Source organism: Xenia sp. Carnegie-2017, unplaced genomic scaffold, assembly GCF_021976095.1.
Source record: "Xenia sp. Carnegie-2017 unplaced genomic scaffold, XeniaSp_v1 HiC_scaffold_14, whole genome shotgun sequence".
NCBI lineage: Eukaryota > Metazoa > Cnidaria > Anthozoa > Malacalcyonacea > Xeniidae > Xenia > Xenia sp. Carnegie-2017.
In genome coordinates, this window is record NW_025813447.1 from 9,118,006 (window position 1) to 9,144,683 (window position 26,678).

At 35.3% G+C, this 26,678-nt stretch overlaps 3 protein-coding genes, 3 long non-coding RNA genes and 2 pseudogenes across 6 annotated transcripts; 4 read left to right on the forward strand and 4 right to left on the reverse strand.

The window, feature by feature from the left end:
• The first annotated feature begins 3 nt into the window (after positions 1–3).
• On the forward strand, positions 4–4,010 carry LOC124434987 (putative phospholipase B-like 2). The gene is made up of 11 exons (XM_046984950.1): positions 4–189; positions 945–1,188; positions 1,263–1,357; positions 1,550–1,767; positions 1,839–1,930; positions 2,118–2,275; positions 2,364–2,376; positions 2,467–2,618; positions 2,847–2,999; positions 3,179–3,338; positions 3,476–4,010. The coding sequence occupies exons 1-11, from the start codon at positions 11–13 to the stop codon at positions 3,686–3,688; spliced, it is 1,677 nt and encodes a 558-aa protein (XP_046840906.1). The 5' UTR covers positions 4–10; the 3' UTR covers positions 3,689–4,010.
• On the reverse strand, positions 2,318–3,230 carry LOC124434992. Its single transcript, XR_006944955.1, has 2 exons — positions 3,158–3,230; positions 2,318–2,579 (listed from the first exon to the last, which is right to left on the reverse strand). It is a non-coding gene; the product is annotated as an uncharacterized LOC124434992 (long non-coding RNA).
• Positions 3,997–8,188, forward strand: LOC124434989 (annotated as a pseudogene).
• Positions 4,558–5,320, reverse strand: LOC124434993. The gene is made up of 2 exons (XR_006944956.1): positions 5,231–5,320; positions 4,558–4,989 (listed from the first exon to the last, which is right to left on the reverse strand). It is a non-coding gene; the product is annotated as an uncharacterized LOC124434993 (long non-coding RNA).
• A 184-nt stretch (positions 8,189–8,372) lies between the features above and the next one.
• Positions 8,373–15,938, forward strand: LOC124434986 (annotated as a pseudogene).
• Positions 12,330–12,782, reverse strand: LOC124434991. The gene is made up of 3 exons (XR_006944954.1): positions 12,752–12,782; positions 12,653–12,681; positions 12,330–12,581 (listed from the first exon to the last, which is right to left on the reverse strand). It is a non-coding gene; the product is annotated as an uncharacterized LOC124434991 (long non-coding RNA).
• Positions 15,875–18,259, reverse strand: LOC124434990 (phosphoserine phosphatase-like). Its single transcript, XM_046984952.1, has 7 exons — positions 17,934–18,259; positions 17,411–17,495; positions 17,177–17,226; positions 16,940–17,085; positions 16,726–16,822; positions 16,590–16,641; positions 15,875–16,278 (listed from the first exon to the last, which is right to left on the reverse strand). Exons 1-7 carry the CDS (start codon positions 18,104–18,106, stop codon positions 16,165–16,167), a joined length of 717 nt encoding a protein of 238 aa, XP_046840908.1. The 5' UTR covers positions 18,107–18,259; the 3' UTR covers positions 15,875–16,164.
• A 518-nt stretch (positions 18,260–18,777) lies between these two features.
• LOC124434985 (Meckel syndrome type 1 protein-like) lies at positions 18,778–25,822 on the forward strand. Its single transcript, XM_046984948.1, is given in 22 exon segments — positions 18,778–19,353; positions 19,434–19,579; positions 19,758–19,822; positions 19,899–19,981; positions 20,054–20,126; positions 20,687–20,793; positions 21,258–21,392; positions 21,754–21,796; positions 21,904–21,991; positions 22,067–22,112; positions 22,304–22,340; positions 22,456–22,515; positions 23,230–23,272; positions 23,372–23,417; positions 23,419–23,432; positions 23,516–23,586; positions 23,699–23,768; positions 23,845–24,089; positions 24,189–24,271; positions 24,465–24,524; positions 24,991–25,028; positions 25,104–25,822. Coding segments are annotated over 22 exon segments (1,692 nt in total). The 5' UTR covers positions 18,778–19,279; the 3' UTR covers positions 25,169–25,822.
• Positions 25,823–26,678: the final 856 nt, after the last annotated feature.

Here is a 26,678-nt window from a genome sequence, read left to right on the forward strand (position 1 = left end):
CGACGTAACAATGAAGTTTCTTCAATTCACAATTTTCTGTCTTGTCCTCACTAAGCTTGTAAATGCAAATGGCAAATTGTACACCAGTGTCATATTGGATGAAAACACAGGCGATCTTTCAATTAAAGAGGAACTACTTGCAGACGCAGTGTCGTGGGGAGTATTTTCAAACGAAGTGAATAAAACAGGGTGGGTTGGGATTTAGTTCACCAAATGTTTTAAAAAGTTCCATCGACGAGTTGTTTATCTATTGAAAACATCAGTTATGTATTTCACATTGTAAATAGTTTTGACGCAAGTCGCACGAGCTATAAAATTGTCATCACAGCTTAGTGCTTGACATTACTAGATGAATCTACATTATCAGCATAATTTTCCTCACAAGCTATATGACGATCACGCCATTTTGAAAAAAAGTATGTAATTTTTAATGGCTAGTCCACCAAATGCTGCTGGAATATTCAACGACAATGTTTTACGCAATAATAAGAATAAATCGTATACGCAACAAATAACAATTGCATCTTCACCAGAGGGTTGCCGTTTCCTACAATTTTTTTTGCACATTTCTTTTCATAACTTATCAAAATAAAGCGGTTTCCTTTGCCTGTAAATCAATAGTAATGTTTAATGTCAAAGGCTCAGTTGTTTGAAAGTATTGTAAGAAAAATCTACATCATAACCTTGGTCAAACGAAATTTGATCCTTTAGTAATCAATCCCAGCACATACAAACATCAACCGAGCTGACATATTAGACATACAAAATTCTTAATATTTATTGCAATTTGCAAAAGGCCTGTTTTAACATTTTCAAGTTTTGTTCATCATGAAAAGCAAAAATTCTTGCACCGTTAAAATGAAATTACTTACTCATGAAACATGACATATGTACGATTTCATTCATAACAGTTTTCACATCACTAATATCCATTATATATATAGATGGTCAAATCTTGAGATCCACACGTCCAGCAAATTTCCCGACGAGATCCAATCTGTTGCCGCAGGAATGGTAGAAGGATTTTTGACGGCAGATTTTATTTTAATGTCTTGGCAAAGCGGTCTCGCAAGCTTCTGCAAGAACAACAAAAAGACGTGCAAAAAACTGACAAAGTACCTGGAGGAAAATTCAGCATTTGTCACCTCACAAATCAAATCAAAACCTAACGATCCTTACTGGTACCAAGTAAGAAGAAAAAATATCTTAACTCTATATTAAAGGTTCATTTAAAAAGAATTGCTTTGTTTTTACCTTCACAGGTAAAATTACTTTACGAACAACTCTATGGTTTGAAACGTGGTTACGCTGCAACTGAAACTGGAAAGAGAGACCCATTGACAACTTTTGATTTCCGGTTTGTAATCATCTCACTTGATATCGACTATAATATCCACTATAAGTAAACACAGAAATAAAATGGTCATTAGTATGACAAAAACCGATGAATAAACAATAAAAAATAACAAGACAAGGACAACACTTTCATTATATTTTGCTATCGATTGAAAACAAAAAGCCGCTTATTTATATTGATTTTTACTTAAAGACTAATGCAACTGGGAGGTCTGTACGATCTAGTAAACGCCTTCTCGCAAGGAGCAATAACACATCCCGTGGTCGGTAGCGGTTCCTGTTCTGCTTTGATCAAACTTCTTCCAAATAACAGGGACATCTTCATCTCTCAGGTCACGTGGAGTGATTACTCGTCCATGCTACGAGTGTATAAACTATATGATTTACAATTAGTGAACAATAGTAATTCAGGTAAGATCATCAAATGATGTACACGATCTATCGTTATCCTAAAAATAACACTGTTACTCCTTATGTTCCAGCTCTTCATGTTGCTGCACAACAGCACAGTTTTTCTTCTTATCCTGGAAGACTTTACAGCGGAGATGACTTCTACATGCTTAGCAGTGGATTGGTATTGAAAACTGTTTATAGAAATCAGCATCTTTTGTTTTTGTTACTTCTTATAATATATTAACTTATTGTCAAGAAAGACAAATTCTTTGAAATATTATCAAAACGACAGTAAACATGTCAGTTTTGTTTAGCTACGTCTTAAAAACGACGTCTTTCTCTAACAGTATTTACAATTTTACGAGCAGATAACGCAAGAGACAACCATTGATAACTACAACAAAGATCTTTGGCAATATGTCAACGGGAACACGGTTATGGAATGGGCACGAACAGTTGTAGCCAATAGGCTGGCAAGAAATGGTCAAGAATGGGTATCGATATTTTCAAAACACAATAGTGGAACGTAAGTTGGTGACATTCGCAACAAAGAATTAAAGATGAAGCATTTTTATAACTAACTTTTGTTTTGTCTTTACTTCCTTTCAACTTAGCTACAACAATGAAGTAAGTGAACTAGATTTTAAAAAAACAAAAATAATTCAGTTACTTGATAAAAGACCGTTGTTTTGCTAATTTTATATTCATATTTATTAGTGGATGGTACTGGATTACAAATTGTTCACACCAGGACAACCTGTGGTACCAGGAACACTTTGGGTTTTGGAACAAATGCCAGGGATAGTGGAAATGGCCGACTTGTCAGTGATCTTAAAAGAAAACGGATATTGGGCAAGCTATAATTTACCGTGAGTTGATGAGTTTTATATAAATGCATTGAAGAAGGAAACTGGTGGGTGAATAGAAAGTTGGTTGTTTTTGTGAAGATGACGTGATAAATGCATTTCATATACAAAGCGTTATTGCTATTTAGACATTTCCTCCAATGGATGATCATGAAATGATCTTCATTATAACACATCACAGTTCAGACATCGAATACGTTATATAATATTGAGTGGTTACTGCTTTTTTAGATACTTCAAGACTATCTTTGACATAAGCAAAACTGATACTTTAGTGGAAAAATATGGGACGTATTTTGACTACAATCTTGCTCCTCGAGCACAGATATTTAGACGCGATCAAGGCAAGGTTGTAGATTTAGAAAGCATGATGAAAATGATGAGGTAAGGGCATTGATCGTATAAGGCTGATAGATACTTAGTATGAAACTCGTGTTCACCAATTGCATCAATACGACATTTTTAAGATATCATGCTCTCACAACGAGTAAATATTACATAAGTCGAATTTCTACAAAGTATGAATTTTGAGTCTGTTGTACCTGGATAATTTGTTCCTCTAGGTACAATGATTTCAAAAACGATCCTTTGTCGAAGTGTAACTGCACGCCACCCTACAGTGCAGATAATGCAATTTCAGCAAGAAGTGATCTTAATCCAGCCTCGGGAGTTTATCCAATTGGTGTTCTTGGACATAAACGCCACGGCGGAACTGACGCAAAGGCGAGTATCATCATTTTTACTAAAGTGCTCTGCAAACGTTTGGCAAAGAACAAACGACATTTTGCATGACAAAAAGCTAACTCACTTTTACTTTCTACTATTAGAAGCGATTCTAACTTTCTACATACTTATAACAGATAACAAGTTATGAATTGTTCAAGAATTTTACGGTATATGCAGTCAGCGGACCAACATACGATCAACAGCCTGTATTCAAGTGGTCAACTTCAGGATGGAAGCGACCTCTTGGTCACCCAGACAAATGGGACTTTGATCCAGTAATGATTACGTGGGGTAAAAGCGATACATTGCGCAACTTTCAAAGAGGTTTCCTTGATACAAAGGCATAACAGTTACAATAAATAAATATAATATATAATAAATATAATCATCACTGGTTTTTATAAGAAATATTATCTCCACTGCAATCTTCTAACATGGCTAGTATATAATATGCTACTCATACCCTTTTCAAAATGCGTTTGAATGCGAAATCTCAGATGCTCTTTTAAATGTTGTAAAGAGGACAATACTCGGATAATTTTCATAATTTAATATTGGTTAAATTCCTGCAGATTGTGTGTTCCAGCTTCTATATACCACCTACTGTTACATTAATTAGAACGGTCAGGTTACATTATTAAAGTGGCGTCGCTCATTGCACTCTCTCTACTCTTCGACGTAACAATGAAGTTTTTTCAATTCACAATTTTCTGTCTCTTCCTCACTCAGCTTGTACATGCAAAGGATGAATTGTACACCAGTGTCATATTGGATGAAAACACGGGCGATCTTTCAATTAAAGTGGAACTACTTGTAGACGCAGTGGCGTGGGGAGTATTTTCCAACAAAGTCAATAAAACTGGGTAGGTAGGACAAAATTTAATTTAACAAATGTTTTGATGTGTTAAGTCGTCATTGACAACATCTGACACGTATTTCACATTGTAAGTTGTGTTTACTCAACAACCACGAACCAAAATATGTAAAAGCGTAGCGTCGCTTATCAGTAGACTGACTCATACGCGCATTTGAGGATATTCTTTTCCTACATCTGAAAAAATAACAACAAGCCACACTTGAGTTTCACATAAATAAACGCAAGAAGCAAAGATATGAATGGGCAAACGTCGATATAGATTCAACTCAATTAGCTACTTCCTAACGAAATTCAATAAAACATGGTTACTTTTTATTTGTCTGGAGAAAATCATATCAATTTGCAAACACAAATAATTTTGAAGAATGGCTGACAAAATGCTGTTTACACTTTGATTAAACTTAAAATAATCCTATGTTTTTATTCTGCGTATCAATTCATAAATCTTGGTTGCCGATTTGTCATTCGCGCATTGGTTTCAAATCGTCAATTAATTACAAAAATAACGAAGCAGAAAAGGTTTATTACATTGCACACCAAAAGTTATTCTATATTTCCAAATTGAACTTCCGACATCAACGATGCGAAATATTTGACCTTATAAACAGATTGTGGTAACTGTTTCGTATTTTTCCTTCACACAAATAGTTTTCTGGCTATTTCTCCTAAAATACACAATTGAAATGAAATAAGATTGTTAAATCTAACATACCAATTATACTTCGTAAGTCGTTTAACAATATGCAACAATTTACAAGAACTTGCAGAAATCTACAAAAACAAATAAAAATGTATAACAATTTACAATAATAAATGTAAAAATAAAGAATTTGACCATTATGTAATTTCACTTTTAGTCTCCCCATTAATTATTTGATTTTGTTAATGTTACATATGATTATCAATGTGTAAGAATATGCAACAACGTGCAAGAATTTGCAGGAATTTACAGAAAAAACAATATATATGACAATATTCAACAAGAAATAAGAAAACAGAATTTCATCAATACCTAAACAATTTCACTTTTTATCTGCATTTACAATTCAAAGATGGTCAAAACTTGAAGTCCACACGTCCAGCAAATTTCCAGACGAAATCCAGTCTTTAGCGGCGGGAATGGTGGAAGGTTATTTGACAGCAGATTTTATTCTAATGTCATGGAAGAACACCCTCGAAAGCTACTGTAAAAACAAAAAAAAGATGTGCAAAAAACTTTCAAAGTTTCTTCACAAAAATTCAGCATTTCTCTCATCGCAAATCAAATCAAAACCCAATGATCCTTACTGGTACCAAGTAAGAGAAAAATAAATTTAGTTTTACACAGAATCCACGTCTAGGTTTCAACATCTGTTTTTTTTTCTTTACAGGTAAAACTACTTTACGAACAACTCAAAGGTTTAAAACGTGGTTACGCTGCGACTGCAACCGGAAAGAGAAACCCATTGACAACTTTTGACTTCCGGTACGTAATTACGTTTGACTATGGATGACATGTAGCAATGGTATATATATTAAGCTGAAAAAGTTGTTTTCATTAATGTATACATTCGGCTTCTCATATTTAAGTATTGTTGATATCCTTCAGCTTGTTGACTACAAACTTTGACTTTATAATTGAGCAACAGAAACAACTAGCATGCATTTTTAAGAATGATCATGTAGCAAATGGTGTTCGAATCCAATTTCTTCTTCAAGACTTATGAACTTGGAAGGTCGAGGTGATATAGAACAAGTCTTGTTAAAAAGAACAAAAAATCATAACGTTGTTCGCCGTAGTTCCTGCTCTGCTTTGATCAAACTTCTTCCAAATAACAAGGACATCTTCATCTCCCAGGTCACGTGGAATGATTACTTTTCCATGCTACGAGTGTATAAACTATATGATTTACAATTAGTGAACAATAGTAATTCAGGTAAGATCAACAACAGATGTACATGATCCATCGTTATCCTAAGAATAACAATATTACACCTTATGTTTCAGCTCTTCATGTTGTTGCACAACATCACAGTTTTTCTTCTTATCCTGGATTACTATTTAGTGTAGACGACTTTTATATGCTTGGCAGTGGTTTGGTAATGATTTTCACTATTTGATTTTTTCACACGAAAATATGTCTGTCATCCAATGTTTTTTATCTTGTCGACTGAATACATCTTCATAGGAAGCGAACAATGCATGAACAACTTATGTTAAAATTGAAACGTATGAGCGAACTTTGTCAGTTCTTCTTTGACTGTATTTTTGATTTTACGACCAGATAACACAAGAGACAACCATTGATAATTACAACAAAGACCTTTGGCAATACATCAATGAGAACACGGTTATGGAATAGGCACGAACAGTTGTAGCCAATAGGCTGGCAAAAAATGGTCAAGAATGGGTATCGATATTTTCAAAACACAATAGTGGAACGTAAGTTGGTGACATTCATAAAAAAGAATTGAAGATGAAGCATTTTTATAACTAACTTTTGCGTTGTCTTCTTTTCCTTTCAACTTAGCTACAACAATGAAGTAAGTGAATTCGACTTTCGAAAACAAAGACCAATCTGTTACCTAAAGACGATCGTTCTGCTAATTTTATATTCATCTTTATTAGTGGATGGTACTAGATTACAAACTGTTCACACCAGGAGAGCCTGTGGTACCAGGAACACTTTGGGTTTTGGAACAAATGCCAGGGATAGTGGAAATGGCCGACTTGTCTGTGATCTTAAAAGAAAATGGATATTGGGCAAGCTATAATTTACCGTGAGTTGACGAGTCTTATATAAATGCATTGAAGAAAGAAGCTGGTGGGTGAATAGAAAGTTGGTTGTTTTTGTGAAAATGACGTGATTAACGCATTTCATATACAAAGCATTATTGCTTTTTAGACATTTCCTCCAATACAAGATCATAAAATGCTTTTCATTATAGCACATCACAGTTCAGACATCAAATACGTTATATAATATTGAGTGGTTTCTGCTTTTTTAGGTACTTCAAGACTATCTTTGACATAAGCAAAACTGATACTTTAGTGAAAAAATATGGAACTTTTTTCGACTACAATCTTGCTCCTCGAGCACAAATATTTAGACGCGATCAAGGCAAGGTTGTAGATTTAGAGAGCATGATGAAAATGATGAGGTAAGTGCATTGATTGTAAGATTCTTATCTACAATAATAAGGGAATTTTAAGATATTATGCAATTGAAGTGTAGATAATTACATAGAGCGGCAAGTACAATTCTAGTTCATACAAATTTTGTAAGTTGTAACTAACAATTATTTATCTTTTAAAGGTACAACAACTTCAAGAACGATCCTTTATCAAAGTGTAACTGCACACCTCCCTACAGTGCAATGAACGCCATTTCATCGAGGGGGGATCTAAACCCTGCTTCAGGGGTCTATCCATTCCAAGAGCTCGGACATGCCCGTCTTGGAGGAACAGATGCAAAGGCAAGTGAGAACGATCAATGCAAATTATTTTGATAAAGTGAAATTACTGATAACGACGAAATAGGACATTGCTATCGTCAGACAAGATGAAATTATGAAAGCTTTTTCTTATTATTTTCTTAAAATTCTGGATTTAAAATTATAAATTTTTCTCCACTTCGTCATCACAGATAACAAGTTTTGAATTGTTCAAGAATTTTACGGTATATGCAGTCAGCGGACCGACATACGATCAACAGCCTGTATTCAAGTGGTCAACTTCAGGATGGAAGCGACCTCTTGGTCACCCAGACAAATGGGACTTTGATCCAGTAATGATTACGTGGGGCAAAAGCGATACATTGCGCAACTTTCAAAGAACCAACTTATAAACGCATGATAATATACATATATTTCAGTGTTTTTTTGAGCCTAACGATGAAATTTGAAACCCGCCTAATAATACTCATTTGAATCAGATATCAACTTAAGAAAGCCTTGTCACCCACCAAATTAAATACACTAGGATTAAAAACACGTGAATGAATTTTGTCTTGTTGCGAGTCAATGAGGCACTATTGATCAAGGGGTTTGAATTTTTATGTTTTTGTTTATGGAACATCGAAATTTAAAATACAAATCAACTGCACTGAGTTTGAAGAATTCGTGAAATCGTAAGAGATTCGTAAGCATTGATTACCGTTTCTACACCGAGGTGTGACCGAATCATTCCGAAGACAATACAGACAATTAGAGGCAAAGTTCTCTGCCCATCATTAAACGATTGCACAAGTAAAAAAAATGATGAATTGGATAACTTTATCAGTTTTATGTATTTTCCTCGCACAAAATACACTAGGAAATGCAGAGAAAAAAGCCAGAGTCAACATGGATCTGATTACCGGCAAACTTCGCCTTGATCAAGGTTATCAAGTCGATGCTGTAGCTTGGGGAAGATTTTATAACAAAGTGAATGAGACTGGGTTGGTTTACAAATTACATATGTTGTTGAAATTATATAGAGTATTGTTTCACACAGTTTTGTCTTGAATATCTCCCGAAATTTGATCTGAAAATGTCTCAAAATGCCATAGCAATAATATAGAGACACGTAACTACATGCATTTCCTGCTAATTTCAAGATTCGCATCAAGACCATATGCTCATCGTGCGTTTGTTTCTCTTTATATGTTAATGATATCTAGGTTGTGAGTTAACACACGACGAAAATCATCTGATATTTTCTCAACTGTTTTGTGACAAAAGTTATTTAAAACTAACACAAACTGGGAAAAGTGAATTGTAATGATGACGCCGTTTATTGCAAAACGCAATACGTTGAATGCCATACGTTCATAGATATAGTAGGTCTAGATCAGGGGTCTCCAAACTTTACAGCGAGAGGGCCACATGAACTTTCATCCATCATGTTGAGGGCCGAAGAATATAAGAAGTTATCCTTCAGCTTTTTAAATTTCGCAGTGCGCTTGAAACGGAATTAGGAAGTTGGGAGAAAAATTGACGTAAGCCATTCTTGCTAGTTGGCTTGCGACATAACGTGAACTTTCTGCACAAAATTTATTTTGTTTAATAATATTATTATTTTTACTGAAGTGCCTCTGAGGGCCGGATTGAGAAGCCCAACGGGCCGCATCTGGCCCGCGGGCCGTAGTTTGGAGACCCCTGGTCTAGATCGCTAACGAATGTAACGTAATATAAGACTTATTAAGAATGCAGCGTGACATTCATGATAAATCCAAGATGGCGCGGGAACCGGGCAAAAAACTTTGGGCTAGTATGAGGCAATTGTTGTTTTTTGCAGTTTACTTCGTTTCAGTGTTTTCAAACTCCTCCAATCAAGTTTTATTGGAAACAAAGCGTTATTAAAAATGTTTTGAAGCCATATTAGACAATTGTTATTGGAATACAGGCGAAAATATCGCTTGCGAAGTGTTGTGTAAATTGGTCGTTTGGTTGTCTCGAGGCGTTTGTCTACCAAACTAAACGGATTTCGTCTGCTTTAGTTCCCATAATTGTTCGTCCACATTGAAATACATGATATTGAATACATACAAAAAGATGCGAAAATTAATCTTCATCGAAGGGCTTTATCTGCTGCTTTTACTACTTTTACCAATGAGGAGGATGGACTTGTAAGCTTGCCATAGGTCTTGAAAGATGTTAAGCTTGACAACAGAGCAGTTGGCAGTTGCTGGGGCTGTCATGTATTGAACAAAGAAATATCAGTAGTTTACTTATCTTTGTACGTAAGTGTCATAAAATGAACCAACTGAGCAGTATGATACAATTTTTGTCAGAAGTCATTAGTTGCATGTTAATAATGTGATGCAATTTAGACATTTGCAGTTATAAAATTGTATTGCCATTGGAAACAACTGGTATCATAGATGGTGTTGTAGCTATAGCATAATAAAAACATATACTATAACTAAGTATGATAAGCATAAAAGTCACATATGTTTTATTCACAGCTATATCTTATAATAATCTCAGTCATAGCCAGCATTTTTATTTGCTCATGCTATCTCAATCTTGCTGTGTTCACTCACTGTAAAAACAATAGATTTCTAATGAAATGAGGAATGATGCAGTGAAATTTACATAGCAAGTGTAAAACATTCATTTTGGATATGCCACCGATGACATCCATATCAAATATTTCATAAGATAATACATAAATTTAATGAACACCTTAGCTCTGGTAAAAAATACTTTATACAGAGCTTTATAACTCTCTCAAAAAATAGTATTGTAACAGTATCTTGGGTTATGTGTTTGAATGTAATTATGACAGATTTTGAAATAACCACTGTTAATATAACAAGCTTCTGAACATAAGTTCCTTATCTTTCGTTGAACCACTTAGCTGTAAGATCTCATCAGTATAGCCAATGCTCCTGGATACAATTACTTGAGATGAGGTAAGTTTCCTTCAGTTAAGTTTACTAACTTTAATAGCTTCACTAAGATCTTGTCAGTAGATAATAGTGCTGCAGTGTTATGTATCTCCTTGCTCCTCTTTTCATTCATTCAAAGTCGGATGGCCTTTCTAAACCGTGTTTGAATCTCACATATCAGTACGAGTACAGTGGGAGTGCTTTCTCGAATAAGTCGCTTTTTTGTCAGAAATATTCAGATTGATTCCCCAATCTTTCTGTAAATTGTCAATATGACATATTCCGATGCGCAACAAATCAGTATGGGAGTTAAAGCTGAAAAAATCTGTTTCTCTTAGTGGACAAACGACTTGAGACAACATAACGACCAATTTACACAATATTTCGAAAGCGATATTTTCACCCGTATTTCAATTATAACTGTCCAATATGGTTTCAAAACACTTGAAATAAAGATTTGTTTCCAATAAAACTTTATCGGAAGAGTTTGAAAACAATGAGAAGAAGTAAATTGCGAAAAACATCAATTACCCTATAGTGACTCTATGTTTTTGCCCGGTTCCCACGCCATCTTGGATTTATCATGGATGTCACGCAATATGGCGGCTCGTCAGTAATCTCGACCTACTATATCTATGCATACGATACATGATGTATAGCACTCGTCTTAGAAAACTACACAAGAGTCGTATCTTTAAGTTTTTAAAAAATCAAACGGTTTCCCCAGCAGTGCAAGGGAATTTTTATTTGCCGTTTAATGTTGAATAATCAAAACGTTTTGGACAGAACATTTTTGAATTAAGCGTAGCAACGCATAGTTGAGCGGCAAGATTAATCGTGTTATGGAAATTTTACAGCATTCGTTTTTCTTTAGAAATCTACAGTTCTTGCAGACTTGCAGTGAGTAAACACAAAAATGGTCACATAGCTGGACCAATTAAACGGATGCGGCCATGCCAAGCACATGCACGCACAGAACAACGTTATTTAAAAATCATAATAAAGGACTATTATAAGGAATAAAAATCTTACCGGGTCAATCAGCTCACCAGACACCACCGTCACTAAAATGTCCATCCATTGTGATATCAATTTTCCAAGTATAAACCACTGAAAAAGAGTTGATTCAAGGAAGCCATAAAGCCTGCAGATAAAAACAAAAAAGTACACTTGCTTAGAAATCTTACAAGCAGAGAGCTGTTGATATGCTATGTTAATTTTATTAAGATGCAACAAATACAACGACTTGTTTTGCGTTCAATTTGTAAGACTTGTTGTTTCGTTCAATTTTGTAAGACCTACATCCCTGCGCGAACAAGCTTATAAAATGACATAGCTACAATAAAAACAAATATTTCGTAGATGGTCAAATCTTGAAGTCCACACGTCCAGCAAATTTCCAGACGAAATCCAATCTTTAGGTGCAGGAATGGTGGAGGGCTATTTGACGGCAGATCTTATCTTAATGACATGGAAAAATTTTCTCTCGAGTTCCTATAAAAAATACAAGGACATCTGTAAAAAAATTGTTGAGTTTATAAATGAAAATTTTGTGTTTATATCAATGCAAGTCAAATCAAAGAGTAACGATCCCTACTGGTACCAGGTAAGGCTTGAGTTCAAAAACAAAACTTTACTAAAAATAAATCTTCAAACATCCCTATTTGTTTTCATCATAGGTAAAACTCCTTTACGAACAACTTCATGGTTTACAACGTGGTTACGCAGCAACTGAAACTGGAAAGAGACACCCACTGACATTTTTTGATTTCCAGTACGTACATATTTCTGATTTCCAGTACGTTCAGTTCTCTGGTGCTCATAATCATTGATATTTACAATGATTAAGGAACACCAGAGAACGAGGACAAACTTATTTTGTACGACGAAAACAAGCTTACCCTGCAATATGAAATAAATAACGTTTATGAGTGTAGGTAGTAATCAAACTACAACAGAGAAAGAAAACAGACAGACTTACCTTTGACTACAAGAACAGATTTACCGTGTCTAAAATATAGAGCAACGTCTATCAGTGTAGGTAGTAATGAAAAAACAACAGAAAAAGATAACAGACTTACCTTGCAGAACGAGAACTAACCTACAGTGTCTAAAATATTGAATAACATCTATCAGTGTAAGTAGTGATGAAAAAAACACACAAAAGATAACAGACTTACCTTGCATAACGAGAAAAGACTTGCAGTGTCTAAAATAATGCAATAACATCTATCAGTGTAGGTAGTGATGAAAAAAACAACACAAAAAGATAACAGACTTACCTTGCATAACGAGAAAAGACTTGCAGTGTCTAAAATAATGCAATAACATCTATCAGTGTAGGTAGTGATGAAAAAAACAACACAAAAAGATAACAGACTTACCTTACAGAAGAGAAAAGACTTACAGTGTCTAAAATATAGAACAACGTCTGTCAGTGTAGGTATGGTGATGGAGTACACTGTAGAACAGAGAAAGATAACACACAGATTATAACGCAGGACAGATATTAAGCTCACATCATGAGATAAACCTTTTTCCCAATTTTGAATTATTTATAGATTGATGCAAATTGGACTAGGTGTTGGTCTGAGTGATCTAAAAGAAGCCTTGCTAAATAGAACACATCACGTGGTTGACAGCGGTTCCTGTTCGGCTTTGATCAAACTTCTTCCAAATAACATGGACATCTTGATCTCTCACGTCACATGGGCCAATTACTGGTCCATGCTGCGAGTGTATAAACTATATGATTTACAGTTAGTGAACAATAGTAATTCAGGTAAAATCAACAAATGGTGTGTATGATATTATCCAAAAAAATGACAACATTGTTCCTCATCTTCCAGCGCTCCATATTGTAGCACGAGAGCAAAGTTTTTCTTCTTACCCTGGATTGGTGTACAGTTCCGATGACTTTTACATGCTAAGTAGTGGAATGGTAAATAATGAGCTATTATCTTCATAATTAAGTAGCCGGTAGTTCATCTAAAAGACGAGACAAACATTACAAAAAATTACAGATATTACGAGTTAATATACACAGACAAAATGAGGAGAGATAGAGAATAAAATTCAACAACTAGTTCAGTATGAGGACAACTGTAGGAAATCACAGCAAAATAAGCAGCTTATAGCGCTGCCCATTGTCCAACTAAGAAATAGACATTAAAATTTCTATAACAGGTCACTCAAGAGACAACCATTGATAACTACAACAAAGACCTTTGGCAATACATTACCAAGAACACGGTTATGGAATGGGCACGAACAGTTCTGGCCAATAGGCTAGCAAAAATTGTCAAGAATGGGTATCGATATTTTCAAAACACAATAGTGGAACGTAAGTTGGTGAAGACACGACGAAGTCTGAGAGTTTCTCACAACTAATTCGTTTTTTTTTCTCTTTTCGTTTCTCTTAGGTACAACAATCAAGTAAACGATATTAGTGACACCTATGATAAGTTGTCTCAAGGATACATTATTTTAATTAAAAATATTAGTTTGGAAATTCTATGGTTGTTTTGTTACTAAAAACATAATAATTATAACATATTCATGTGATTATAAGCTAATAGATATAAGCTCCTGACTTATAAATTTTTCTCATCAGTGGATGATACTGGATTACAAACTGTTCACACCAGGACAACCTGTGGTACCAGGGACACTTTGGGTTTTGGAACAAATGCCAGGGATAGTGGAGATGGCTGACTTGTCAGTGATATTAAAGGAAAATGGATATTGGGCAAGCTATAATTTACCGTACGTTGATGTGATTAATTATTTGTTTACATGTAAAGATGTAAACACATGAAAACACATTCGTCACTTTATCACAAGCTTCATCGCAGAATGATATTCCGAAGCTTTTTTTATAGATACTTCAAGACTATCTTTGACATCAGCAATACCGATATTTTAATGGCAAAGTATGGAACATATTTTGACTACGATCTTTCTCCTCGAGCACAGATATTTAGACGTGATCAAGGCAAGGTTGTAGATTTAGAAAGCATGATGAAAGTGATGAGGTAAGTTGAAATGGAACAGGCCAATATTGAGTTTAGCGTTGGTTTCCCATTGCCGCACGTTAAGACGTGATCTGTCTTATGTGAAGTTTCTTCAATGACAGAGCAATTTAACTATAGAAGAAAGTATGCTTAGTTCAAATTCACCATGTATTATGAGGGTCGAAATGTAGTAATCTCACAGGTACAACGATTTCAAAAACGATCCTTTATCGAAGTGTAACTGCACACCACCCTACAGTGCGATGAACGCTATTTCAGGAGAGGTGATCTTAATCCTGCTCATGGAGTATATCCTTTTCATGCCCTTGGACATATCAGTGAAGGTGGAATCGATGTAAAGGCGAGTATTATCGTGTTTGTAGAGATGAAGCACTTCTCACCTTAGGGCCTGTTCATGAGACGGGCCAGCCCGCTTAAACCGGGCTAGCTAGTTTGCCTGGCCAATTTGTTTCTTATTCATATCTTCCTTCAAGCGGGATCTCGCCAAGTCTGGCTGGCCCGCTCTTTACATGAACGCAATTGCAAAAACACTGTAAAATAATATGAGGTGAGATATCGGCAAAGCTAACTAGCCCGTCTTAAGCGGGCTGGCCAGTCTCATATGAACAGGTCCTTAGTGATGTCAAAGGTCGAATTTCTCTTCTCTGCTGTGAAATGCCGAAAACCACAAGAACACGTCATTTTGCTATCAAAACAGACATTTCGTTGTAGTGCCAAATCTAGCGCAGAGTGCTTGGGTTATAGTATGACAACAGTTCTTTTCACAAATATTAGGGTTGTTTTGCGTTTTCCAGTTTTAATTAGTTGCATTCACCATGGCAAATGAGCTTTTCATACACGTACGCTGAGATTTCTCGGATGTAAGCTACGTGTCCAAGCTGTACAACGCAAATTCCTACACTTAAAGTTCTTTAAAATTATTTCTTCTTGCTCTGTCATTACAGATAACAAGTTATGAATTGTTCAAGAATTTTACGGTGTATGCAGTCAGCGGACCAACATACGATCAACAGCCTGTATTCAAGTGGTCAACTTCAGGATGGAAGCGACCTCTTGGTCACCCTGACAAATGGGACTTTAATCCAGTAATGATTACGTGGGGTAAAAGCGATACATTGCGCAACTTTCAAAGAAATTTCATTCGTACAAAAATATGATAAAGACGGGAAAATAATCAGGAATTTAAAATATGAAAAGAGCGAGATGTTCATTGGACACGGTAACGACGGAAAAATAATCAGGAAATTAAAATATGAAAAGAACGAAATGTTCATTTCTGAGTGTAATTGAGTATTTCGTAATTGCAAGAATAAATTAATTTACTTTTTTTTTATATAATGTATACTTCTGAAGTTGAGAAACGACCTATGCAATCCCCTGACCATGTGTGTTGTTCGTTAATGATAATTGCATTACATATACATATATACATTTACCAATTTTCAAACTTATATAAGTATTTATAGACGGCATCTCCATAAGGTGTGATAAAAGTTATCCGGAAATTTTGATTCAAAAACGAACGTCATAAAAATTCTATGGACCATTGAGTGGACAATTCAATTAGCAACTTTTAATTCGTTGAGCAGTTCGTGAAAACTGTTGACAAACCACGGCGAATGATCGCGAACTTTTTCTCGAACAACATTTCCACCAAATCCTATAAAACCATCCTAAGAAAAGATAAGAACTACCATGAGCATCACAATGTTTAAGTAACAATTTTATTGTGACTTATCATTGCTCATAAGACAAAGAGCTTTGTTGTACAAAAGTGCTTGGGCACAAAGTTCAAGTGAATAACCCAATCATTTATGATCATTACCAAGATAAGGTTACAACTACATCATATTACTATCTTTATATAGATGAATGTCTGAGGAAATTTGGATAATCAAAAATAATTCAAACGATCAGTGAGATGCAAATAACCAGATACATTACATCAAATAAAAGACAAATGATGTTTAAATACAGTGCTTACAGCTGGTGGACATGTTTCCATATCAGTTGCTCCATCCCCAATCATGACCAATCTAAAAAAATGAAATGTGACAATAAGGAAAGGAAAAGCACAACATATGTAATCTATTTATAACTAAGAAAAACCACAGTCATACCTTTTGAAACCATACTTGTCTTTAAGACGCTGTACAATTTTTGTTTTACCTCCAGAATCAGAAGTAGGATTGTTTTTATTGAAGCCATGATATCGACCTTTAAAAATTCAAAAAATTTAAGTTTATTACTTTAATTCAAATTTGCTCAACTTTAAATAAAAAATAAATAAGTTAGCATGAATGGAACACACCATGGAGAGTTTGGACGACTTACCATCACTATCAAATAAAAGTTCCACAGAGAACACATTCTCAGAAGGAATGTTAAGACGATGGGCCAAAGGTACATTTAATTGCCTAAAACCACCACTGATCAAGAATACAGGAATCTTCTCCATGTGTAAATATGCGATTAAATCTCTTAAATAAAAGACATCAAATCAGAAATGCTATCAGGACTATCAAATTCAAATGTGGTAAGCATATTTCCCAGTCCATTGGCAATACTTACCTTACTCCTTCAGTTAAAGTCAGAGGACGTTCTTTTTTACAGCGTTCAAGCTGTAGGATGGGGAAAAGAAATGTGTGAAATGGTGAAGAATGGCATTAAACAGAACAGAACTTAAACACAAATTGAATTGATCAAGACTAGGAATTGTAAATTGATTCAAACATTAAATTTAATGAAAAATACTTTGAAAACTGAAACATCATTCTTGTCAATAGGTAAGTAATGAGACAATACCTGCTCTAAGGTAGGGCTGCACATATTTAGACGGGTTTCAAGTGCTGTCCTAAACCGTATATTTCCTCCCATGGCTTGCAGGGTCCTGTTTCATAAAATGTATACAATATTAGCAATTAAGCTGGATAGCCTTTCAACATTAATTTTTTGGCAGAACTGGCCAATTTCCAAACTCGAATAATCGATAGATTACGCAAAGTGGTTCTTGTTTAAAGTTCAAAGTTTGTGGACAAACTTGCTGACGGAAGCAAACATAAATAAACGCACGTCAAAATATACGTGTATTATTAAAATAAAGACAAATATTTTATAAAACGTATATACGCTGGTTAACCAAACAACGCAGTATCTTTTCCAATCAGCATTGACAAATTCGTCTTTTTTTCTCTAAATATATAAATCTCACTGGGGTATAAATCTGATTCTTCAGAACTTTGAGTACGCGTACTTGAATTTGATAATATTTCGAAAACCAAAAACCGTTCAACTAAATATTTCATGTAGTCGTTTCAAAATATCTTACCATTGCTTAACAGCTTCTCCGACTCCACAGAAATCTGCTAATTCATCAATGCCCTCTTCCTGCACGACAGTGCTGTCGACATCAAAACAGACACAATCAACAGACCTCCAAATCTTTTTCATTTCGTCTCTGGTCAAACTCTCAAGACATTTCTTCGTGTTGTTTGCCGGCATATTTACTCTTTTAGGAACAAGCAGTGAAGTCAAATATAAAAAAGTAGTTCTAAGAAAATGAATTGTGGCCCGTTGATCGTCCTCTCCCAACACACAAGCAGTTCAAAGTAGAGTCATCAAGAATGTATTTATACAGTATCTAACATCTATGATTGATGATGGCATAATGCGACATCACACCATGTAATTGTCATGCGTACTGCACGTGTGAATTTCAGACAACTGATAGGTTGTAATTATACATTTTTGTTACGCCGAGAAATAGCATGCTTTCTTCTTCCGTTACATTCAAATATTTGAAAGAGCAAAATTTCTGAAGAGGTTTTTGAATATGGCGCATATGTTCTAGATAGACCATATAAATGGCCGTAAGCTAAAGGGACGCGTGAGGCGGAGAAAATCCCTTACCGGATAATTAATCCGCGTGGGCGTTCCGTATATCTCTTACGGGTAAATCACGGAGGAGGTCGGGTTTTACCACGGTCTCTACCTGGTATTTAAGTGACATCCTTTTCTAGCTAATAATTTCAAGAAGTGCTGAAGAGAAAATATTCTCCTCACAGCATCGTCTTGAAATTTAAACCATCCATAAATAAAACCAAAGAGAAAGATTCAGTGTAATGCAACATTTTGACTTTTTTTCAATTTCAAGGCTATATTTTGCGTTTCTTTCATCTTGGCTTTGAGAAGGAAAGATGTAACTATTGGAGGTTTTTTAGTAACATTACCCATGTGTTTTCCCAAGATTGTTGCAGATTGTGTGGCATCATACGATGGCACGTGGCGATGTCGCGTGAATTGAAAGCTTAGACCGATGATTTGACCTTGACACTTGCTAGTTACAAAACTCTAAGTAAGTGCTCGAATTACAGGCAGTCCACTGTGCACAAACACTGCTTTTCCAGATTCTGTTGACCAATTATTCCTTGGAACGAGGATGGCATAGGCCTTGAGAAAGTGTGAGAAAATAGATGTCACCCATTCTTCAATAGAAATAATGATGAAATAAAAAGGCGACTTTTTTCTTGCCAAAAACAACACATTCTCCGGTCGATTTAGTCAGTGTTTACATGAATACTTACATCTTTGACTTCTCCGGTGGTCCATGACGTGTGTAAACGAACTCAAGTATTTCTTGGGCTGGCTGTGTCATTGGTTGATAAGTAAACAAATATGGCGGACGAATTGGAAAATGTCAGCGTTGGACATTATCGATCGTTAGATTTCCCTAGAAACCTAGCATTTCGGTACAAAAACTGTAAACGCATCTTAAATTTCAGACGCTTGATATTTTATTGAAAACCTTGCTTTATTTATAAATTACAAGGGTGAATTTAAGAAAAGTCACTGCAGCCAGTGCTATTCCCATTGCAAGTACATCGAGGATAGGATCGACTGCAGAAAACCTGAGGAATATCAAGGAACCCGGTCAAGAAGCTTTTGAGATGGAACGTATTGATAGAAGAAGGAATAGTATGTGGAATTTACATCAGTAAAGAAAACTTAACCCTTTGAATTTTGACATTCATTTTCATTATCTACGTACTTAGATAGCGCTACACAGCCTGTACAAAACTACGAGTGTTTGTGTGTGTGTGTTTTTTCTTTATATTTATATATATGTCATGTTTGCGTCTGTTCATGTGTGTAGGAGCTAACGTTGATGATGATAAGGAAGAAACGAAAGTGGTTTGGCAGGAAAAACTGTTTAGTCAGGTTGGATTTAACGAAAAATGCTTAAGTAGCACTACAGGAAAAATGAGACATTCTACTTTGCCAATGATATTTTTAGCGAGAAGAAGAATATTACAGTATTCGTCAAAATTGCTCTTCCGTCCTGGGGCAGCAATATCATCGCGTTGTGATGAAGTTGAGGTGGCACATTTCGTGATCTGAATAAGTTTACTTAAACTCTTTTAAACCCAAATCTTCATTGTTCACATGCAGGCAAAAGAACGGAAGACCCAATAAAAAAATCTTCACATACGTCGATGAAGACGATTACGCCAACACTGAAGAGGTTCGATCCAAGAATTCTGAAACTTCGCTTTCATTAAGATACACATCAGTAAAAAATTAGTGAATGATTTTAAGCCTCAAAAGTACAGTTGGAGCGATATTTGATAGTCCTGAATGAAAAATTATAAAATTTCCAGGGACCGATTTTTGATTTGAAGGGGGAGGCTATAGACCGCCAGAGCCTCAAAATTTGGTTGCCAATTGGGAGTCCGTAGCCAACTTTGAAGGCTAAATTAATGCAGGGGTATAGCCCCTCCAGCCCTCTCCCCCGGTCCCTGCTTTTCAAAATCATTTTCTCTCGGTGAAATCTTTTAAGCTAATTCCTACAAAAGGAAGAAAGCGCTGGTTCAATATTGCTATTACATCAAATTGATAGAATGGCAACATTTATATATTGGCAATATTGCCATTATATCAAGTTGATAGTATGGCAATATTTTTTATAATAAATTAGCCAGATTAATGACTTCGTTTCAAGCATCTTTCTCTCTCAAATGCGAAATACGTATCTCATGTAAACTCACAAAGCTCCTCAGTAAGCCAGACATATTTGAGTTTTAGTTGTTGAAAACCATGACGACGAATCCGAACGAAACACCGCATTACCTGACGAACAATATGGTACACGTTCGTAAAAGAAATATCGATAGAACCGCTGCTAAAACTCGGTATGTGCTTGAAGTACTTGATGTTCAAGTGTTAACGAGAAGTTTTGTAAATTAACTGATAGACAGTAAGCTTATTGCATTTTCTGAAGTCTTTCCTGTAATACACTAGAGTTTGGAAATTCAAACGTTTTTCATAAGGGAGACGGATCCGATACAATTTGCCCGTGTGAACTAGCCCTAACAGCAATGGCTTAGCCAGCCCGAAAATTTGGTCGTGCTATGTACATTTCAGATAATCATCATTTTTCATTTCTTTAGAAATCTATTGTTTTCAATATGAGTGAACACAGAAAAATTTACATAGCACGACCAAACTTGCGGGCTGGCTTCGCCACTGCAGGCTAACAGCATACGAGAACACAATCTTACAATGATCGGTGTTTTGACGTTTGACGCCATTCCTCGCCCCAGTCTTCTTACCTTTTTAACGCCAGTCAGATCTTCTTTGAAATAATTCCATTTAGAACATACGGTCATCGAGGTTTACGATCCCACATTGTCACCGATGATCCCAGGGAAGTGGCCAAACAAAACAACCACGTTATCTCAACTCCGTTCAGAATAATGTATATTATGGCGGATTTGAGTGTGGATGGCAGGTACGAGAGATTCTAGAAGTGTGACTTTTTTAACTGAATCTGGTCGAATGAGTTTAAACACTGTTCTGAATTTGAGAATGTATAAGGCACGTGGGAGTGTGCTTCTCTCCAGGCCAGATCGGGAGTGTGCTTCTAAACCAAATTCACTAGACCTGATCTAGTGAAAAAAAATCCACTAGATGGAAGTGATATGCATACATCATCTCTGAAAATCATTTGCAACTAATGGTTAGACACCATTTAAGATTTTACTCAATAAAACAATCGATCGTAGGGTGTTGGGTGATTTCTTTGTGGCTAACTTCTCTCGGTATGAATAAGCAACAATCATCTTGTTTCTTTTACTTTCTTTTTTTTCTAGAATTGGTTCCTTAGAAGACGAATATATACTTTGTTCTGTTAAGGTCTTTTTGGTTTACTCAATACACACCATTTTATCCCCTTGCGGAAACTCGACTTGAGATCGTAGTTACCTTTACTAGTGTTCATTTCCTTATTTATTGTGTTCTAGATCGATGGAACGGGTCAAATCACAATAAAACCTGACTTAAACCACGGTAAAACACCTTACAGAATACAGACATCTGGTGATTTGAAGGGTATTTTTTCAAAGTATATGACATTTGTTCATTCTTTTCCTAGCGTTTTAAGGCAATGTTGTGTTTCTCATTTAGAGGTATATGAGTACACTGTGGAGCATGCTTCCATTGAAATGACAAGGTAGCAATGAGTAGATAGTGGAACATGCTTCAGTTAAAATTACACAGTATCAAAGAATATAAGAGAACACCGTGGAACATGCTTCCATTGAAATGACAAGATAACAATGAGTATTTGAGTACACAGTGGAACATGCTCCATTAAAACGACAATGAAATGACTGTATTAATGCTGTTTATTTCAAATTATAGAGACGAAAAAGAACGTGAGATAAAGAGTTTTGACGAGGTTCGTTTAAATAAGTCTAAAACGTTTCACGTTTCGTCTCGTGATGAAAATGAAACGGACACTACAATTGATCTGTACTTCATCGACTCATTTCCAATACGCAGTTATTTTTTAGCTTTACAACAGACACGCTATGTACTTGGCGAGTCAAGTTGGAACGGAATTTCACCCTTTGGTATGGTAGAGTCATAGGTTTTATTTACTTTGCCACAGACACATGTTTATTAAATTGACTGCATTCGTATGAAAGCGACAATGCAGCAACTCAGAGCTAGTTACAGTGGGTCGAGTCATTACACCCTTAAAGCAGGCGACCAACAAAAATCCCATGCAACAGATACATGTTTATTAAGTCAACTGCATTCGTATGAAAGCGACAATGCAGCAACTCAAAGCCAGTTACAGTGGGTCAAGTCAATTACACCCTTAAAGCAGGCGACCAACAAAAATCCCACAACCTTCCCATTTTCACAACAGAGGCATGGTTCGCATTTAAATTGCTGTCCTGCTACGTAAATTTCAGAACATTACATCATCATTCAAATGTTTGTTCTCGCTGTAAAAAGAATAAATAATTTACATAGTAGGACTAAATAAACGTGTTGGCTATGACGCTGATTTTCAGCAACAGTCAAAGTAAGACCAACCGGTAAACAGCGTTTATATTATCGGTACAAATTTAAGTGGATATTTCTGCAATGACGTCATACAAGTAAACAGTATTAATGGTTAAATGAGCAACAAGGGTAACTTCAAATAACGTAAGCATTTTGCATTGTTTAAGAGTAACGCACCGTTGTTGTTTACTAAAAATACAAAGAGGTTACCGGAAAAATTTATCTTGAATGTACTGAAGAGGCTTACATTGTCTTTCTTGTATTCTCTTTAGCCACAAGACGGAGTACTAAATACGTCCATTTTTGGTGAAATTGGTACGAGTGTGAAAGTTATCGAAAAAACGTTGAAATGAATGTATTTCAAAGACTATCTTCAAAATAGAACGAGACGTTTTTGTGTATTTCATCTTTCAGTGTCTGCGCAAGATTTTGAGTATGACGGCTTGTACATTCACTTTTTTGGAACTACCAAAACGTACGACACGTTTTATGATAAGATTTACTGGTAGTAAGCAACGTATGCTATATTACATTATAACTATTTTATTCAATATAAAGATTGGTCTTCGCAAGGATCTCCACATCTATCTGGAGTGACGCAAACGTGTTTCACGAAATCAACAGAAAAGGTTTTGAATCGCTAGTATATCATTTCGCAATCTCCTTACAAAAAACCTACATGCTCTTACCCTTTTTTGCAAAATTTCTCACAGCAAGGACTTCTCTCTTTCTTTCTTTCAGAACAACATCGCGCATTTTTCTTTTCCTTTCGAGTTTCACGTGAGCTATCAGCCAACGGAAAGAGAAGATGGTGATTGAAAATAAACGATTGTGACGCATTTAAACTTCGAGATTTGCAAAACACTTTTACCTTGATTTATTATCAGGGGATTTCATTCGTTGGCCAACACTGTTCATTGAGGTTTTGTCAGTCGACTTATGGGAATGTTTTCGCACGGAAGGCTACGGATACGTCACACTACCGAACAAAGCCGGCAGCCATGACGTCATCATTAATACGTGGAGGCCAACAGGGAATGGACTTGTACCAAAGATGCGTCGTTTCTTTATCGGTGGATCACCGGAACTCGAAGATGCTACTTACGTTAAGCAGCCGGCAGGCAGCGAAAATGTACGAAAAGTTGTCCATTTTGGTGATTATTAGCTACTTTCGTGAAGGAAGACACGAAGACATTAAATTGTGTAATGGTTTTATTTATGTATTATGTAGAGTAAAGTTTTAAGCAAGTTTGGATTTAGAGCAGCAACATCTGGCTGTGTGCGAGTAAAATTGAACATTGTACAACAATGTGGGTAGGTATATCATGCTTTTGTGCATGTTAGAGCCTCTATGCAGTTCGCACATATTTTATCGGTTATTAATGACATATTTCGCCTGATATTTGATATAGACCCTCTTAAACTAACTATTTATCCATTCGAATTTCGAGCTGTTACGATCATTGTTATTATTCAATGACTCATTTGTGTCTTCTAACCTTGACAGGGGTTTCATTGACCGTCAAATGAGGAAGAAAAACGTTCGCACAACGTTTCACGGAACAAGGTATTGGAAAAATTGCAATGTTGTCATCAGGCACCAAGTCATAAAGAAAACCGGAGGAATATCTATTGTTTCATCCTCCCTTTTTAAGTTGTCTGCTCATTTGTAAAATGCATAACATGAAAAGAATTGTTGAAAATACGAACTTCCATTTTGTTGAAATTTCATGATAATATTTGCAAATTGAGGTTAAGATTGTCGAACTACAAGTCACCGCATGAACTTAAAAATAAATTATTTTCCTTTTTTTCGTGACAAATTCATTGAGACTTCTAACTACTTAAAGTCACATATTAATCAGGTTTGAGCTAATTTTCCTTTTTTTTCGTGACAAAGACATTGAGACTTCTAACTACTTAAAGTCACATATTAATCGGGTTTGAGCTACTTCAAATAGCCTGTTTTTCAAGCAACGATGAAAAATAATTATTTTACAATCCCGGCAATAATATCGTTCCTTTTTTGACAGAGGATTTGGTGTAATGGAATCATTAACACAAGTGTTAGGTATGTGGGGTTCAATGTTATCAAATAATGTGCGAACGTGCGTGTAATAATTTAAGTGTACATTTTTTCGTCAAGATGCATTCAAACGAGCAAGAAAGAGGATGCAAACAGCTCGTGAAACATTACCCTCAGTACGATAGCTCTCCGATCATGAAGAGTTCACTACGTCAAATTCTCCTTATCGTCTTCGTCATCGCTTATCTTGCGAGGCAAATCATCCACCGTTGTGTGTTCTTCTGAAGAAGCCATAGGTGTCTCGACTTCACTGCTATTTTTGTTCAAACCAACCGCATCTGTAGAAAAATGAATAGTTGAAGGTGAAAATTGTGTTTTAAGTTGGTCATTGCACAAAGGACAGAAAAAAAAGTGTTCCAGAAGAGTTTTTCTTTTTTCAACTGGATATGCACACGAGTCTGGGAAATTCAAAAAATTATGCCGGATTGTCAAAATGTTTATTGGCAAACATTTTGTTTTGCAGACACGTGAACACATGAAAACGAAAATACAATCTATCATTATCTATCATTACCTATCATTATGTATCATTATCTCTCAATATCTTTCATTATCTTTCATTATCTTTCATTATGTATCATTATCTATCATTATTTATCATAATCTATGATTATTTATCATAATCTATTATTATTTATCATTATCTATAATTATCTATCATTATCATCTGTCATTACACACCAGTCTTATCTCCTTTATGTTTGAAACCAAACTTGGACAGTAAATTCTTCTTCTTTTTTTTACGACCGTCCGATTGCTAAATAAAATAGCACATAATACTCCTGTCAAGTGTCAGATTCACATAACACTAAGTCAGAAGATCATATGTATATACAAACCCTGTCTCCAAATAATATACGAGTTTTATCTTGCCTAAACGTATACGAAGAAAGAAACACTTTAGTAAACAATCTCAATTAAAATATACAAAAGAAATGAAAAAGACAAACGAATAAAAAATACTTTAAAGACATTGAAAATTTCTTCTGTTAATGAACTGAATACTATGACGTAACATTTAAAACACGAGTAGAAGCAATATAGATATAACGCATAAAGTATTTTAAATGACTTCTAATATGCCGCTAGGTATCGTGATGTTTTGTTTTGGTTTGATTTGTCCATGTATAAAATGCTAATAAAGTTGAAACTTATAGAGAATAATGATGAAGACAAAACATTATATTATGTGCCATCCTAATTGCCATTTATATACTTCACCATGTACAAACCACGTGAATTATTAAGGTTGATTTCATAAGGTATAATATGATATATTATTAACGAGTTTTTAAATTGTAGTGGTTCAGAGAGTTCGTAAATCGTATTTTTATATCATAAGTTCGTGTCTGAAATCCTTTTCCAGCAGACAATTTCAAAAAATAAAAGAAAAAACACACTCCAAAAAACATCATCTTGTAAAAAGATTCGAGTTATAAAAGCAAGAGACTTATTTCGACTTTATTTCAAAGTCACTATCAAGCTAAAAAGCGACAAACTTCACTAATACCAGATATATTTTTCAATGGTTTCACACATTGAACTAAAATACATGGAACGCTACCTAAAGCAATTAATTGAAGCCAAATCTTACACCCAGACACGCGTGTTTAGTGTTTCGAGATTCTCTCGCGG

What these genes read in the sequence shown, in the direction of transcription:
- LOC124434990 (XM_046984952.1), bottom strand. Translation starts at nt 18,106, where the DNA reads ATGCCGGCAAACAACACGAAGAAATGTCTTGAGAGTTTGACCAGAGAC. An exon ending in ACTTTTATTTGATAGTGATG is followed by an intron (nt 16,823 to 16,939) that starts GTAAGTCGTCCA and finishes GAATTTTTAAAG; the next exon opens with GTCGATATCATGGCTTCAAT. An exon ending in GACAAGTATGGTTTCAAAAG is followed by an intron (nt 16,642 to 16,725) that starts GTATGACTGTGG and finishes TCATTTTTTTAG; the next exon opens with ATTGGTCATGATTGGGGATG.
- LOC124434987 (XM_046984950.1), top strand. Translation starts at nt 11, where the DNA reads ATGAAGTTTCTTCAATTCACAATTTTCTGTCTTGTCCTCACTAAGCTT. An exon ending in TTGACAACTTTTGATTTCCG is followed by an intron (nt 1,358 to 1,549) that starts GTTTGTAATCAT and finishes TTTTACTTAAAG; the next exon opens with ACTAATGCAACTGGGAGGTC. An exon ending in AGCATGATGAAAATGATGAG is followed by an intron (nt 3,000 to 3,178) that starts GTAAGGGCATTG and finishes TTGTTCCTCTAG; the next exon opens with GTACAATGATTTCAAAAACG.